At 45.2% G+C, this 19,367-nt stretch overlaps 1 protein-coding gene across 9 annotated transcripts in view; it reads right to left on the reverse strand.

Moving 5' to 3' along the window:
* LOC106562648 (aryl-hydrocarbon receptor nuclear translocator 2) overlaps positions 1–19,367 on the reverse strand; it is a 114,789-nt gene that overhangs the window by 68,502 nt on the left and 26,920 nt on the right. For all 9 annotated transcript variants that reach the window (XM_045689463.2, XM_045689459.2, XM_045689458.2 and 6 more), the window contains one exon: positions 1,585–1,687. In XM_045689463.2, coding sequence (XP_045545419.1) covers positions 1,585–1,687 — 103 coding nt within the window. The remainder of the gene's footprint in view (positions 1–1,584; positions 1,688–19,367) is intronic.

Raw genomic sequence — 19,367 nt, forward strand, 5'->3', positions numbered from 1 at the left:
ATCACTTTAACCAATGGTGTCTTCACTTCATCTTGGGGATAGAAAGCATATGGCTCGATGGCCGCGGGGGGAAAGCATATGGCTCGATGGCCGCGGGGGGAAAGCATATGGCTCGATGGCCTCGGGGGGAAAGCATATGGTTCGATGGCCGCGGGAGGAAAGCATATGGCTCGATGGCCGCGGGGGGAAAGCATATGGCTCGATGGCCGCGGGGGGAAAGCATATGGTTCGATGGCCGCGGGGGGAAAGCATATGGTTCGATGGCCGCGGGGGGAAAGCATATGGCTCGATGGCCGCGGGGGGAAAGCATATGGCTCGATGGCCGCGGGGGGAAAGCATATGGCTCGATGGCCGCGGGGGGAAAGCATATGGCTCGATGGCCGCGGGGGGAAAGCATATGGCTCGATGGCCGCGGGAGGAAAGCATATGGCTCGATGGCCGCCGGGGGAAAGCATATGGTTCGATGGCCGCGGGGGGAAAGCATATGGTTCGATGGCCGCGGGGGGAAAGCATATGGCTCGATGGCCGCGGGGGGAAAGCATATGGCTCGATGGCCGCGGGGGGAAAGCATATGGTTAGATGGCCGCGGGGGGAAAGCATATGGTTTGATGGCCGCGGGGGGAAAGCATATGGCTCGATGGCCGCGGGGGGAAAGCATATGGCTCGATGGCCGCGGGAGGAAAGCATATGGCTCGATGGCCGCCGGGGGAAAGCATATGGTTCGATGGCCGCGGGGGGAAAGCATATGGTTCGATGGCCGCGGGGGGAAAGCATATGGCTCGATGGCCGCGGGGGGAAAGCATATGGCTCGATGGCCGCGGGGGGAAAGCATATGGTTCGATGGCCGCGGGGGGAAAGCATATGGTTCGATGGCCGCGGGGGGAAAGCATATGGCTCGATGGCCGCGGGGGGAAAGCATATGGCTCGATGGCCGCGGGGGGAAAGCATATGGCTCGATGGCCGCGGGGGGAAAGCATATGGCTCGATGGCCGCGGGAGGAAAGCATATGGCTCGATGGCCGCCGGGGGAAAGCATATGGTTCGATGGCCGCGGGGGGAAAGCATATGGTTCGATGGCCGCGGGGGGTGAAATCGATTATGGCTACACACACATCACAGTCTACATCCCAAATGACACCCTATTCCCTATGTAGTGCACTCTATGGGTCCTGGTCAGAAGTAGTGCACTATATAGGGAATAGGATGCCATTTGGGATGTAGAACGCATCTCCCAGGCAGGTGTGAACCAAAGACTGGATGATTGCTGATGTAGGGAGACGAAGGTATCTACATATCAGAGATGACTAAGTTTTAAAGGATGGACGAGTCCTATTGGGAGTGAGTTTACAACACAGGTGTTCATCACTTAACACTTTAAATCCCCCGCAGATGGAGAGATGGATCCAGTTGATATATTGTACGTGCACACTAGCGCACACACACACAGTCACACACACACAGTCACACACACACACACAGTCACACACACACACACACACACACACACACACACACACACACACACACAAAGACAAAGACCATCCATATGCTCATGGAGGAATGACACACAGACAGAGACACACACCTCATTCTGCAGATGAAAGATCGTCTGGAGCCCATGCACATCCTCATAGAAGACTGTTGCCCCTCTTTCTTCACTGTTCCTGTCTTCAGGTCCAGGATACGCCCTGAGACAGAGAAAAGAACATGAGATGAGAGACGCTCACACACACACGCACGCACACACACCCTTGCGGCATCCTGAGGTTCGGGAGTAGAGCTGCGCCACCGTTTCTGTCTGGGACAAAACATTTTTGTTCGTCAGTGTATCGCTCCCTCGTTTCTCATTAAGTGTTTGGAGAGGAAAAACAATGTAATTCCTGATATTTAGCCTAATGTAATAAATGGAGAGAATGTCTCTTCCTTTTCTCTCCCTCTGTCTGTCTTCCTCTTCACCCCATTTAGACTATTAGCTGCATCATTACTCACTAGTCTGTAGGAAAAACATGTCTACAGTAATTCCAGACAAATAAGCTTTGTGTGTGTGTGTGTGTGTGTGTGTGTGTGTCCTGCAGCGATCCCTTCCAGCTGACCCCAGTGTTTTTATTCCAGAGGAATTCCTCCTCCACACACACAGTCAGTCTGAGCTGCGTTGCAACTCATTTGTTTGTTAGATGACTGGGGGCTTAGATCATGCTAACAGCTATCAAGTTAGCTAGCGCCAGCCAGAGGTTATTCAGCAGGACAAGGAGCGGATTCAAGCCACACACACACACACACACACACACACAACACATCGTACACTCTCCACAATTCCCATTCCAGCTATAGACTACACAACAGGCCAATTCAAAGCCGGGGGGGGGGGGGGCATTTGACAAGGAATGTTGATGACAGTTGGGGGGTTTAATGTTGAAACTGGACATATATATGGAAAACCTGCCAGTAACATTAGTGTAATGAATGCAGCATTAGACAATGTTAACTCTGCTGCCTCCCAAAGCATTGATGTGGTCATCTATACTGTTCTATTATTGCAGTGGATCCTCAAGGGAGGGAGGCGGCCAGTGTTTGACCCCAGCTAAAGGCTGGATTGTAGTTTTGGCTAGTCTTGTATTGGAGAGGATACAAGGATCTAAGCTCCCTCTCTTCCTGAGACTGACCCATGAAGGTCGAAAGAGAGCTCTGAATGAATACAACCCGTCTTAGCACGGACATTGCCATTGAAGGTTTCCACCATTTTAAAGTAGGCAATGAGGCCTCTTTCTACCTCTATGGACTGACCACTATGTTTAGATAAAGACATTATCTCACTGGGGCTCTGGGTGCCCTGGGATGACATATGACTATTACCATTGGCCAATTAGGTCAGGAGTCCAATTAGAAGGCTCTGGTTTCGAACATGTTGAAAAGCTTTACCACATGTATCTCCTAGGGTCATGGATTGTTGACAGGTTTTCAAGCTCCATTGGTTAGAGCAAAAAAAATTAAAATAAAAAACACTGCTCTGAAACACTTCTCTAAAACCCGCATGCACAGGTTATTTACCATTATAAACTGGGTGGTTTGAGTCCTGAATTCTGATTGGCTGACAGCCGTGGTATATCAGACCGTATACAACGGGTATGATAAAACATGTATATTTGCTCAAATTATGTTGATAACCAGTTTATATGCGACCAATATAACACGGCTAAGGGCTGTGTCCAGGAACTCTGCGTTGCATCGTGCCTAAGAACAGCCCTTAGCCGTGGTATATTGGCCATATGCCACACCTCGGGCCTTATTGCTTAATTATTACCATGGTTTACCATGAAGAGGATGGAGACAAGAGAGAAAGGAGATGAGGTTATTTACCAGTATTATTACCATGGAGAGGATGGAGACAGGAGATGAGGTTATTTACCAGTATTATTACCATGGAGAGGATGGAGACAGGAGATGAGGTTATTTACCAGTATTATTACCATGGAGAGGATGGAGACAGGAGATGAGGTTATTTACCAGTATTATTACCATGGAGAGGATAGAGACAGGAGATGAGGTTATTTACCAGTATTATTACCATGGAGAGGATGGAGACAGGAGATTAGGTTATTTAACAGTATTATTACCATGGAGAGGATGGAGACAGGGGATGAGGTTATTTAACAGTATTATTACCATGGAGAGGATGGAGACAGGAGATGAGGTTATTTACCAGTATTATTACCATGGAGAGGATGGAGACAGGAGATGAGGTTATTTACCAGTATTATTACCATGGAGAGGATAGAGACAGGAGATGAGGTTATTTACCAGTATTATTACCATGGAGAGGATGGAGACAGGAGATGAGGTTATTTACCAGTATTATTACCATGGAGAGGATAGAGACAGGAGATGAGGTTATTTACCAGTATTATTACCATGGAGAGGATAGAGACAGGAGATGAGGTTATTTACCAGTATTATTACCTTGGTTTACCATGGAGACAATGGAGACATGAGATGAGGTTATTTACCAGTATTATTACCATGGAGAGGATGGAGACAGGGGATGAGGTTATTTACCAGTATTATTACCATGGAGAGGATGGAGACAGGAGATGAGGTTATTTACCAGTATTATTACCATGGTTAACCATGAAGAGGATAGAGACAGGAAATGAGGTTATTTACCAGTATTATTACCATGGTTAACCATGAAGAGGATGGAGACAGGAGATGAGGTTATTTACCAGTATTATTACCATGGAGAGGATAGAGACAGGAGATGAGGTTATTTACCAGTATTATTACCATGAAGAGGATAGAGACAGGAAATGAGGTTATTTACCAGTATTATTACCATGGAGAGGATGGAAAGAGGAGATTAGGTTATTTACCAGTATTATTACCATGGTTTACCATGAAGAGGATGGAGACAGGAGATGAGGTTATTTACCAGTATTATTACCATGAAGAGGATGGAGACAGGAGATGAGGTTATTTACCAGTATTATTACCATGGAGAGGATAGAGACAGGAGATGAGGTTATTTACCAGTGTTATTACCATGGAGAGGATAGAGACAGGAGATGAGGTTATTTACCAGTATTATTACCATGGAGAGGATGGAGACAGGAGATGAGGTTATTTACCAGTATTATTACCATGGAGAGGATGGAGACAGGAGATGAGGTTATTTACCAGTATTATTACCATGGAGAGGATGGAGACAGGAGATGAGGTTATTTACCAGTATTATTACCATGGAGAGGATGGAGACAGGAGATGAGGTTATTTACCAGTATTATTACCATGGAGAGGATAGAGACAGGAGATGAGGTTATTTACCAGTATTATTACCATGGAGAGGATAGAGACAGGAGATGAGGTTATTTACCAGTGTTATTACCATGGTTAACCATGGAGAGGATAGAGACAGGAGATGAGGTTATTTACCAGTATTATTACCATGGAGAGGATGGAGACAGGAGATGAGGTTATTTACCAGTATTATTACCATGGAGAGGATAGAGACAGGAGATGAGGTTATTTACCAGTATTATTACCATGGAGAGGATAGAGACAGGAGATGAGGTTATTTACCAGTATTATTACCATGGAGAGGATAGAGACAGGAGATGAGGTTATTTACCAGTATTATTACCACGGAGAGGATAGAGACAGGAGATGAGGTTATTTACCAGTATTATTACCATGGAGAGGATAGAGACAGGAGATTAGGTTATTTACCAGTATTATTACCATGGTTAACCATGAAGAGGATGGAGACAGGAGATGAGGTTATTTACCAGTATTATTACCATGGTTAACCATGAAGAGGATAGAGACAGGAAATGAGGTTATTTACCAGTATTATTACCATGGAGAGGATGGAAAGAGGAGATTAGGTTATTTACCAGTATTATTACCATGGTTTACCATGAAGAAGATGGAGACAGGAGATGAGGTTATTTACCAGTATTATTACCATGAAGAAGATGGAGACAGGAGATGAGGTTATTTACCAGTATTATTACCATGGAGAGGATAGAGACAGGAGATGAGGTTATTTACCAGTATTATTACCATGGAGAGGATAGAGACAGGAGATGAGGTTATTTACCAGTATTATTACCATGGAGAGGATAGAGACAGGAGATGAGGTTATTTACCAGTATTATTACCATGGAGAGGATGGAGACAGGAGATGAGGTTATTTACCAGTATTATTACCATGGTTAACCATGAAGAGGATAGAGACAGGAGATTAGGTTATTTACCAGTATTATTACCATGGTTTACCATGGAGAGGATGGAGACAGGAGATGAGGTTATTTACCAGTATTATTACCATGGTTTACCATGAAGAGGATAGAGACAGGAGAGTAGAGGTATGTTTCCCAAACAAAAAACCAGACCAGGAACACATTGGCTACATCATGTTATTTCCCCTGAGAGATCAACACACCCCCACCACACACTAAGACACCAACAAGTGCAAACAAGTTTGTTTGTGTGAGAGTGAGTTTCATCTGCTGTGTTTGTGTGACCTCATGTTCTAACTGACGGAGGTTAGGCTTGGCTGGGCTTCCAGGACAGCAGAGAACAGGCGACAGGAGAGAAGTCGTCACACACACAAGGCTTGGGTTTCGGTAAATGACTTAACGAGGAGATAGTTTAATCAGTGAATTCCCAGGCTTGTCTGGAGGAGATGACTAACATGTTCTCTTGTTAGCAGGAAAGCTGGGGGGCTAGCTGCTGTGTGTGTGTGTGTGTGTGTGTGTGTGTGTGTGTGTGTGTGTGTGTGTGTGTGTGTGTGTGTGTGAAGCTATCCTCTGCTTCTCTCCATCTGTCAGTTGAGCACAACAGGTAAAGTTTATCCTGGAACTAATTCCATGTGAAACACTGCAGGGTAGAGGGAGAAGAAAAACACTGCTGCACATGTCTGGACACCATCAGCTGTGTTAGTGTGTTGATTTGTGTTGAGCTCCCGTTTATGTAGTGTGTGTGTGTGTCTGCCTGTTATCCCCATTGGTCAGGGATGGTCTCCACTTAGTGATGATTTCAGGGAAACCGGGAGGAAATGAATGGATCAATACACCCCACACAGGAAGGGTGATCAGCTGGAATGATGGCATCCCAGGGAGATCCAAGGAAAGTGGAGCAGCAAAGACATGCAGACATTTGTAGACTGTGTGTGATGTGTGTGTGTGTGTTGATATGTGTGTGTACGCCAACTACCATCCAGTCCAAAAACCATGTGTTTCTATGTGTAGTGCTAGGGGTTGTTTAAGGTCTAGGTGCACCACACACAGAAGGAATGTGTGGTATGTGCTGTCAAACCATGTGTGTCTATGGAGTGTGACACTCAAAGGAAATAAGATAAAAGCAGTGACAGGCCACTGAAGTCCTCAACAGCTGCCATGTCACTGCTGCTTCTACTGGTCGACTTTCAGTGAAAGAGTCAGATTTTGAAAACCAGGGTCAATCGAGAGAAAATGACAAACAAAATAAAAATACAAAGAAACTAAATAAAATCGGGATGGTAAAAATATTTTAGTGTAAACTTAAACCAACTATTACCAGATATAAAGTAAGTAGGAAAGATAATGGACCTATATATATTTAAATAATATTATCTTTGAGAACTAACAATCATCAAAATAAAAACTAGATAGTCAGAGAGAATCTAAAATTCTCAATGTCATGGCACGGTGCCTCTACTGATTTTGTTATAATGTTTGAGTCACTCAGACAGCATAAGAACAAGACATAAGCCATGACAAAATGTGTAGAATTGCAAGAAATTAGCTTTAAAACAGCAAAAACACCCACACTTTCCCACTGCTGTTAAAACAAATCCTAGGGGAAACACTGAATACAGATTCATTTTTCCTTTTGCAAAACATTTTACTACGGTTTGCAATTCAACACAACCCAGGTGTGAGAAAACTGTCATTGTTCCATCTCTGAATGACCAGGGGATACACAACAGTGATGGAATGATAACCAGGCACAGATGAATATGCCTGGCTGGCACCTAGCCTCCTCTCTCCCTTAACAACCACAGCTACCCGTACTCAAATGACCAAAATAACAACATAGTTCATAGTTCCAGGGACCATAGTTACGGCATCGATTAGACTTCCGGCTTAGACCTTTTGGAACATATTTAGCAGCTGATTGGATTTATGCAGTAAGGTACACTATGCAGAAATCGCTCCGCCATGAACTGGTTGCTAAAAGTCAAATAGTTTGCCTAATTTCAGTTTGTGACAAAACAAGCAAGTATAGTGTAGAGAATCATTGTACAATCTAAACCTCTGAAATATATTTTCTATAACAAAAAATATTTTATTTTCAGCTGTTTAAAGCTGGTTAAAGACACAAAAACAAAACATAAGAACGGCAAGCATAGAAATAGTGCACATAGAACAGGTCTACTGCTTCTTAGACTTGCTTTAAATGAGATCTATAACTCAGATTTCTATGTGAATTTGGTCAGGTCGCCCAAAAATTTACATATTGCAGCTTTAATGTCAAGGAATGATGAGCACAGACGATTGTTGAAGATATTAGGACGTGATCAGGTATATGGGGAACAACTATTGTTACGGGAAATCAAACTGTGCATGCCTTGGTCGTGTTACCACTGGTTTAACTCAAGAGACATACTATGTCGTAAGTATGGACCCTGGGAGTTTAGATCAAGACCCACAAACTACATAGAGTTCAGTTGCTGTCACGTCCTGACCAGTAAAGGGGTTATTTGTTATTATAGTTTGGTCAGGACGTGCCAGGGGGCGTTTGTTTAGAGTGTTTCGGGGTTTATTGGGTATGTTATTATGTAAGAGGGGTGGGTTTGTTTTGTGTTTTAGCGGTTTTTGGGTATTGTTCTGGTTTTGTATTTCTATGATTTTCTAGGTTGTGTATTTCTTTGTTGGCCTGGTATGGCTCTCAATCAGGAACAGCTATACATCGTTGTTGCTGATTGGGAGTCATACTTAGGTAGCCCTTTTTTCACTTGTGGTTTGTGGGAAGTTGTTTTTGCACTGCTGTGTTTAGCCTGCAATACTGTGCGTCCGTTTGTTTTGTTATTTAAGTGTTCAATAAAAGTTCAAATGAGCACTCAACACGCTGCGCCTTGGTCTACTACATACGACGACCGTTACAGTTGCTGCCGACTGCTAAACAGTAGCTTCCCATGCAAAGTGGTAGTACAATCATTTTACAGAGAAGGGAGGTTTAGAAGTTTGTTATACACATAATATTTAGTCATGGTTCTGGAAGAGCAGAGCCAGCTGTCTTGACTTGGTTGGTTTCACACACAAATATCCATGTATTTGACGTGCACACTCTGCAGTCCAACTCATCCCAAACCATATAAAATGGGTTGAGGTCAGGTGATTGTGGAGGCCAGATCATCTGATGCAGCACTCTCCTCCATGGTCAAATAGCCCTTACACAGCCTGGAGGTGAGTTTTGGGTCATTGTCCTGATGAAAAACAAAATGATAGTCCCACTGCGCGCAAACCAGATGGGATGGAGTATCGCTGCAGAATGCTGTGGTAGCCATGCAGGTTAAGTGTGCCTTGAATTCTAAATAAATCACTGACAGTGTCACCAGCAAAGCACCCCACACCATAACACCTCCTCCTCCATGCTTCACGGTGGGAACCACACATATGGCGATCATCCGTTCACCTACTCTGCGACGCACAAAGACACAGCGGTTGGAACCAAAAATCGCACATTTGGACTCATCAGACCAAAGGACAGATTTCCACCGGTCTAATGTCCATTGCTGGTGTTTCTAGGCCCAAGCAAGTCTCTTCTTATTGGTGTCCTTTAGTAGTAGTTTCTTTGCAGCAATTTGACCATGAAGGCCTGATTCACGCAGTCTCCTCTGAACAGTTGATGTTGAGATGTTTCTGTTACTTGAACTGTATGAAGCATTTATTTGGGCTGCAATCTAGATGCAGTTAACTCTAATGAACTTATCCTCTGCAGCAGAGGTAACTCTGGGTCTTCCTTTCCTGTGGCGGTCCTCATGAGAACCAGTTTCATCACAGTGCTTGATGGTGTTTGCGACTGCACTTGAAGAAACTTTCAAAGTTCTTGAAATTGTACAGATTGACTGACCTTCATGTCTTCAAGTAATGATGGACTGTCGTTTCTCTTTGCTTATTTGAGCTGTTCTTGCCATAATATGGACTTGGTCTTTTATCAGATAGGGCTATCTTCTGTATACCACCCTACCTTGTCACAGCACAACTGATTGGCTCAAACGCATTAAAACGTCTTGGTGACAGGGGGCAGTATTCGGAATTTCAGATGAATAACATCCTCAAATTAAACTGCCTGCTACTCGGGCCCAGAAGGTAGGATATGCATATTATTAGTAGATTTGGATTGAAAACACTCTGAAGTTTCTAAAACTGTTTTAATGATGTCTGTGAGTATAACAGAACTCATATGGCAGGCAAAAACCTGAGAAAAAAATCCAACCAGGAAGTGGTTGTAGTTTTTCAAGTGATTGCCTATCCAAACTACAGTGTCTGTGGGGTCATTTTGCACTTCCTAAGGCTTCCACTAGATGTCAACAGTCTTTAGAACCTTGTTTCATGCTTCTACTGTGACTGGGTAGAGAATAAGAGCTGACTCAACAAGTGGACTGCCTGAGGCCAATGAGTTGTTTACTGCGCAGTCACACAGGCGCACAGTCACGCAGGCGCGCCGTTCCTTCTTTTTCCTCTGTAATGAATACGCTATTGTCCGGTTGGAATATTATCGAAGATTTATGATAAAAAATACCCTAAGGACTGATTGTAAACATCGTTTGACATGTTTCTACGAACGGTAATGAAACTTTTTGACTTTTCGTCTCGGGTTTTGCACTCGCACATTACGCCTTTGGAATAGTGATCTGAACGCGTGAACAAAACTGAGGTATTTGGACATAAATATGGAGTTTATCGAACAAAATGAACATTTCTTGTGGAAGTCCTGGGAGTGCATTCCGACGAAGATCAGCAAATGTAAGTGAAGATTTATAATACTATTTCTGAGTTTTGTTGACTCCAGAACTTGGCGGGTAAATGTATAGCTTGCTTTGATGTCTGAGCGCAGTACTCAAAATATTGAACAATGTGCTTTCGTCGTAAAGCTATTTTGAAATCTGACACAGCGGTTGCATTAAGGAGAAGTGTATCTATAATTCTTTCAATAACTGTTGTAAATTTATCAACGTTTATGATGAGTATTTTAGTAAATTGTAGTGCTCATTCACCGGAAGTTTTGGGAGGCAAAACATTTTCTAAACATCACGCGCCAATGTAAAATGGGGTTTTTGGATATAAATATGAACTTTATCGAACAAAACATACATGTATTGTGTAACATTGAGTCCTGGGAGTGTCATCTGATGAAGATCGTCAAAGGTTAGTGATTCATTTTAGCTGTATTTCTGGTTTTGGTGACGCCTCTCCTTGCTTGGAAAATGGCTGTGTGGTTTTTCTTGTCTCGGCGCTGTCCTAACATAATCTAATGTTATGCTTTCACTGTAAAGCCTTTTTGAAATCGTACGTGGTTGGATTAACGATAAGTGTATCTTTAAAATGGGATATAAAAGTTGGAGCGTCCCACATACCCCAAAGAGGTTAAGAAGGAAAGAAATTCCACAAATTAGCTTTTAACAAGGCACACCTGTTAATTGAAATGCATTCCAGGTGAGTACCTCATGAAGCTGGTTTAGAGAATGCCAAGAGTGTGCAAAGCTGTCAATAAGGCAAAGGGTGGCTACTTTGAACAATCTCAAATATAATATGTACACTACCGTTCAAAGGTTTGGGGTCACTTAGAAATGTCCTTGTTTTTGAAAGAAAATTGTAAAAAATGTCCATTAAAATAACACCAAATTGATCAGAAATACAGTGTAGACATTGTTAATGTTGTAAATCGCTATTGTAGCTGGAAACGGCAGATTTGTAATGGAATATCTACATAGGCGTACAGAGGCCATTATTAGCAACCATCACTCCTGTGTTCCAAAGGCACGTTGTGTTAGCTAATCCAAGTTTATCATTTTAAAAGGCTAATTGAGCATTAGAAAACCCTTTTGCAATTATGTTAGCACAGCTGAAAACTGTCATGCTGATTAAAGAAGCAATAAAACTGGTCTTTAGACTAGTTGAGTATCTGGAGCGTCAGCATTTGTGGGTTCGATTACAGGCTCAGACAGGACCCAGAGGCTGGGGATACATGCAGTTTCATTATCCAGACAGGACCCAGAGGCTGGGGATACATGCAGTTTCATTATCCAGACAGGACCCAGAGGCTGTGAATACATGTATTTTCATTACGCAGACAGGACCCAGAGGCTGAGGCTACATGTAGTTTCATTATCCAGACAGGACCCAGAGGCTGGGGATACAGGTAGTTTCATTATCCAGACAGGACCCAGAGGCTGAGGCTACAGGTAGTTTCATTATCCAGACAGGACCCAGAGGCTGGGGATACATGTAGTTTCATTATCCAGACAGGACCCAGAGGCTAAGGCTACATGTTGTTTCATTATCCAGACAGGACCCAGAGACTAGATGTAGACAACTATCCCTCCTCTATCCCTCCCTTCATCCTCTATCCCTTCATCCATCTCTATCCCTTCCTCCATCTCCATCTATCCCTTCCTCCATCTCTATCTATCCCTTCATCCATCTCCATCTATCCCTTCATCCGGTATCCATCGATTCATCCCTCTATCCATCTCTATCTATCCTTTCATCCATCTCTATCTATCCCTTCATCCATCTCTATCTATCCCTTCATCCGGTATCCATCGATTCATCCCTCTATCATCCCTCTATCCATCCCTCTATCCGCTATCCATCCCTTCATCCTCTATCCATCCCTTCATCCTCTATCCATCCCTTCATCCCCTATCGTCCCTCTATCCATCCCTTCATCCGCTATCCTCCCTCTATCCATCCTATCCATCCCTTCATCCTCTATCCATCCCTTCATCCCTCCCTTCATCCTCTATCCATCCCTCTATATTTGTCCATCCTTTCATCTTTATATGATGGATGAGAATCCATCTCTCCCCATGTCTTTCTGACAGATTAAACTCAGTGAAGCCATGTGAAGTGAATCCAACTGTATACCTACCACTCCATCCCCCTTTCCCTCCCCCTCTCCATCCCACCCACAGACAGAATGGAGGTTGAAGCATTTCATCTCTCACTTTGCCAGCGGGTCCTCATTCCCTTTCGGCCTGGTCCAATCCCTATTCATATAATATGCATGCTCATCCAATCAGTAACCTCGGCATGCAAACAGCTCATTAGCCATGCGAGGGAGTGGGAGGAGTAACCGGGCTCACTCAATCACTGAAACATGAGGCTAATCACACACACACACACACACACACACACACACACACACACACACACACACACACACACACACACACACACACACACACACACACACACACACACACACACACACACACACACAATCAGTGAGAACCATGGGGCTTATCACAGGCTGATCAGGGGCTGATGCAGGCTAAATATTTTATCTGGAGCTATTTTCCACTCCAGGACAAATGATCAGGCTACACTGAGAAGACACCAGCTAGGAGATGAAATCAGTTAAATGTTCCAATTTCAGGGGAGTATATTCCACCCGCGTGCAGCAATCGGTGTTAATCTGAGACGTGTGGTTTGGGAGGCGACCGGAACATCTGTGTGTGTCAGAGCGGAGGAGAAATGTCAGCAGAGTTTTCCCAAATGGCATCCTATTCCCTATATAGTGGGCCCATAGGACTTGTGTCAAAAGTAGTGCACTTCATAGTGAAAAGAGAACCATTTGGGAAATCATGTTCAATTGAATTTCACACTGGGAGCATGTTGTTAGCACTCTGTAGGATTACTGTAGAAGACTCACTGTCTCACTCCCACTCCAAAACCAAAGTTTACTGAACATTATTAGAGATGAGTACATGTCCCATGCCTTCTGTTGCAAAAATGACTACTTGAGGTCTGAAAACCTCTGATAACCCTGGATAACCCCTAACACTCCTATCAACGACCTTAACCATGTACTGACATGTATTACATATGCTAAGACATCACATTGTACACAATGATAGATATATTTGATTTTTTTGTTGTACATTCTTTGGGGTGGCCACAACGTACCATTGGTCCTTATTATAGAAATAAGGAGTTATTGACCTGAATTGACCTCCTCAACAACCTTCTCTTCCCATCACTATGACTCCCATCACTAAGCTGCAGACAGCAACAACTGCACCATCACTATGACTCCCATCACTAAGCTGCAGACAGCAACAACTGCTCCATCACTATGACTCCCATCACTAAGCTGCAGACAGCAACAACTGCTCCATCACTATGACTCCCATCACTAAGCTGCAGACAGCAACAACTGCTCCATCACTATGACTCCCATCACTAAGCTGCAGACAGCAACAACTGCTCCATCACTAAGCTACAGACAGCAAAAACTGCTCCATCACTAAGCTACAGACAGCAACAACTGCTCCATCACTAAGCTGCAGACAGAAACAACTGCTCCATCACTAAGCTGCCGACAGAAACAACTGCTCCATCACTAAGCTGCAGACAGAAACAACTGCTCCATCACTAAGCTGCAGACAGAAACAACTGCTCCATCACTAAGCTGCAGACAGCAACAACTGCTCCATCACTATGACTCCCATCACTAAGCTGCAGACAGCAACAACTGCTCCATCACTGACTCCCATCACTAAGCTGCAGACAGCAACAACTGCTCCATCACTATGACTCCCATCACTAAGCTGCAGACAGCAACAACTGCTCCATCACTATGACTCCCATCACTAAGCTGCAGACAGCAACAACTGCTCCATCACTATGACTCCCATCACTAAGCTGCAGACAGCAACAACTGCTCCATCACTAAGCTGCAGACAGAAACAACTGCTCAATCACTAAGCTGCCGACAGCAACAACTGCTCCATCACTAAGCTTCAGACAGAAACAACTGCTCCATCACAAAGCTGCAGACAGCAACAACTGCTCCATCACAAAGCTGCCGACAGCAACAACTGCTCCATCACTAAGCTGCAGACAGCAACAACTGCTCCATCACTAAGCTGCAGACAGCAACAACTGCTCCATCACTAAGCTGCAGACAGCAACAACTGCTCCATCACTAAGCTGCAGACAGAAACAACTGCTCCATCACTAAGCTGCAGACAGAAACAACTGCTCCATCACTATGACTCCCATCACTAAGCTGCAGACAGCAACAACTGCTCCATCACTATGACTCCCATCACTAAGCTGCAGACAGCAACAACTGCTCCATCACTAAGCTACAGACAGCAAAAACTGCTCCATCACTAAGCTACAGACAGCAACAACTGCTCCATCATTAAGCTGCAGACAGCAACAACTGCTCCATCACTAAGCTGCAGACAGCAACAACTGCTCCATCACTAAGCTGCAGACAGCAACAACTGCTCCATCACTAAGCTGCAGACAGCAACAACTGCTCCATCACTAAGCTGCAGACAGAAACAACTGCTCCATCACTAAGCTGCAGACAGAAACAACTGCTCCATCACTAAGCTGCCGACAGAAACAACTGCTCCATCACTAAGCTGCAGACAGAAACAACTGCTCCATCACTAAGCTGCAGACAGAAACAACTGCTCCATCACTAAGCTGCAGACAGAAACAACTGCTCCATCACTATGACTCCCATCACTAAGCTGCAGACAGCAACAACTGCTCCATCACTGACTCCCATCACTAAGCTGCAGACAGCAACAACTGCTCCAACACTAAGCTGCAGACAGCAACAACTGCTCCATCACTAAGCTGCAGACAGAAACAACTGCTCCATCACTAAGCTAACGACAGCAACAACTGCTCCATCACTAAGCTGCAGACAGAAACAACTGCTCCATCACTAAGCTGCAGACAGAAACAACTGCTCCATCACTAAGCTGCAGACAGAAACAACTGCTCCATCACTAAGCTGCAGACAGAAACTGCTCCATCACTAAGCTGCCGACAGAAACAACTGCTCCATCACTAAGCTGCCGACAGAAACAACTGCTCCATCACTAAGCTGTAGACAGAAACAACTGCTCCATCACTAAGCTGCAGACAGAAACAACTGCTCCATCACTAAGCTGCAGACAGCAAGTGTGACTCCCATCACTAAGCTGCAGACAGCACAACTGCTCCATCACTATGACTCCCATCACTAAGCTGCAGACAGCAACAACTGCTCCATCACTATGACTCCCATCACTATGCTGCAGACAGCAACAACTGTTCCATCACTAAGCTGTAGACAGAAACAACTGCTCCATCACTAAGCTGCAGACAGAAACAACTGCTCCGTCACTAAGCTGCAGACAGCAACAACTGCTCCATCACTATGACTCCCATCACTAAGCTGCAGACAGCACAACTGCTCCATCACTATGACTCCCATCACTAAGCTGCAGACAGCAACAACTGCTCCATCACTATGACTCCCATCACTATGCTGCAGACAGCAACAACTGCTCCATCACTATGACTCCCATCACTAAGCTGCAGACAGCAAGAACTGCTCCATCACTAAGCTGCAGACAGCAAGTGTGACTCCCATCACTAAGCTGCAGACAGCATAACTGCTCCATCACTATGACTCCCATCACTATGCTGCAGACAGCAACAACTGCTCCATTACTAAGCTGTAGACAGAAACAACTGCTCCATCACTAAGCTGCAGACAGAAACAACTGCTCCATCACTAAGCTGCAGACAGCAACAACTGCTCCATTACTAAGCTGCAGACAGCAACAACTGCTCCATCACTAAGCTGCAGACAGCAACAACTGCTCCATCACTATGACTCCCATCACTAAGCTGCAGACAGCACAACTGCTCCATCACCATGACTCCCATCACTAAGCTGCAGACAGCAACAACTGCTCCATCACTATGACTCCCATCACTATGCTGCAGACAGCAACAACTGCTCCATCACTATGACTCCCATCACTATGCTGCAGACAGCAACAACTGCTCCATCACTAAGCTGCAGACAGCAACAACTGCTCCATCACTAAGCTGCAGACAGCAACAACTGCTCCATCACTAAGCTGCAGACAGCAACAACTGCTCCATTACTAAGCTGCAGACAGCAACAACTGCTCCATCACTAAGCTGCAGACAGCAACAACTGCTCCATCACTATGACTCCCATCACTAAGCTGCAGACAGCACAACTGCTCCATCACCATGACTCCCATCACTAAGCTGCAGACAGCAACAACTGCTCCATCACTATGACTCCCATCACTATGCTGCAGACAGCAACAACTGCTCCATCACTATGACTCCCATCACTAAGCTGCAGACAGCAAGAACTGCTCCATCACTAAGCTGCAGACAGCAAGTGTGACTCCCATCACTAAGCTGCAGACAGCACAACTGCTCCATCACTATGACTCCCATCACTAAGCTGCAGACAGCAACAACTGCTCCATCACTATGACTCCCATCACTATGCTGCAGACAGCAACAACTGCTCCATCACTAAGCTGTAGACAGAAACAACTGCTCCATCACTAAGCTGCAGACAGAAACAACTGCTCCATCACTAAGCTGCAGACAGCACAACTGCTCCATCACTATGACTCCCATCACTAAGCTGCAGACAGCAACAACTGCTCCATCACTATGACTCCCATCACTATGCTGCAGACAGCAACAACTGCTCCATCACTATGACTCCCATCACTAAGCTGCAGACAGCAAGAACTGCTCCATCACTAAGCTGCAGACAGCAAGTGTGACTCCCATCACTAAGCTGCAGACAGCACAACTGCTCCATCACTATGACTCCCATCACTAAGCTGCAGACAGCAACAACTGCTCCATCACTATGACTCCCATCACTATGCTGCAGACAGCAACAACTGCTCCATCACTATGACTCCCATCACTAAGCTGCAGACAGCAAGAACTGCTCCATCACTATGACTCCCATCACTAAGCTGCAGACAGCAACAACTGCTCCATCACTAAGCTGCCGACAGCAACAACTGCTCCATCACTTAGCTGCAGACAGCAACAACTGCTCCATCACTAAGCTGCAGACAGAAACAACTGCTCCATCACTAAGCTGCCGACAGCAACAACTGCTCCATCACTAAGCTTCAGACAGAAACAACTGCTCCATCACTAAGCTTCAGACAGAAACAACTGCTCCATCACTAAGCTGCAGACAGCAACAACTGCTCCATCACTAAGCTGCAGACAGCAACAACTGCTCCATCACTAAGCTGCAGACAGAAACAACTGCTCCATCACTAAGCTGCCGACAGCAACAACTGCTCCATCACTAAGCTTCAGACAGAAACAACTGCTCCATCACTAAGCTGCAGACAGAAACAACTGCTCCATCACTAATCTGCAGACAGAAACAACTGCTCCATCACTAAGCTGCAGACAGCAACAACTGCTCCATCACTGACTCCCATCACTAAGCTGCAGACAGCAACAACTGCTCCATCACTAAGCTGCAGACAGCAACAACTGCTCCATTACTAAGCTGCAGACAGCAACAACTGCTCCATCACTAAGCTGCAGACAGCAACAACTGCTCCATCACTAAGCTGCAGACAGCTTCAACTGCTCCATCACTAAGCTACAGACAGTAACAACTGCTCCATCACTAAGCTGCAGACAGCAACAACTGCTCCATCACAAAGCTGCAGACAGCAACAACTGCTCCATCACAAAGCTGCCGACAGCAACAACTGCTCCATCACTAAGCTTCAGACAGAAACAACTGCTCCATCACTAAGCTGCAGACAGAAACAACTGCTCCATCACTAATCTGCAGACAGAAACAACTGCTCCATCACTAAGCTGCAGACAGCAACAACTGCTCCATCACTGACTCCCATCACTAAGCTGCAGACAGCAACAACTGCTCCATCACTAAGCTGCAGACAGCAACAACTGCTCCATTACTAAGCTGCAGACAGCAACAACTGCTCCATCACTATGCTGCAGACAGCAACAACTGCTCCATCACTAAGCTGCAGACAGCTTCAACTGCTCCATCACTAAGCTACAGACAGTAACAACTGCTCCATCACTAAGCTGCAGACAGCAACAACTGCTCCATCACAAAGCTGCAGACAGCAACAACTGCTCCATCACAAAGCTGCCGACAGCAACAACTGCTCCATCACTAAGCTGCAGACAGAAACAACTGCTCCATCACTAAGCTGCAGACAGAAACAACTGCTCCATCACTAAGCTGCAGACAGAAACAACTGCTCCATCACTAATCTGCAGACAGAAACAACTGCTCCATCACTAAGCTGCAGACAGCAACAACTGCTCCATCACTGACTCCCATCACTAAGCTGCAGACAGCAACAACTGCTCCAACACTAAGCTGCAGACAGCAACAACTGCTCCATCACTAAGCTGCAGACAGCAACAACTGCTCCATTACTAAGCTGCAGACAGCAACAACTGCTCCATCACGAAGCTGCCGACAGCAAAAACTTCTCCATCACTAAGCTGCAGACAGCAACAACTGCTCCATCACTAAGCTGCAGACAGCAACAACTGCTCCATCACTAAGCTGCAGACAGCAACAACTGCTCCATTACTAAGCTGCAGACAGCAACAACTGCTCCATCACTAAGCTGCAGACAGCAACAACTGCTCCATCACTAAGCTGCAGACAGCTTCAACTGCTCCATCACTAAGCTACAGACAGTAACAACTGCTCCATCACTAAGCTGCAGACAGAAACAACTGCTCCATCACTAATCTGCAGACAGCAACAACTGCTCCATCA

Source organism: Salmo salar, chromosome 11 (genome assembly GCF_965601325.2).
Source record: "Salmo salar chromosome 11, fSalSal1, whole genome shotgun sequence".
Taxonomy (NCBI): Eukaryota; Metazoa; Chordata; class Actinopteri; order Salmoniformes; family Salmonidae; genus Salmo; species Salmo salar.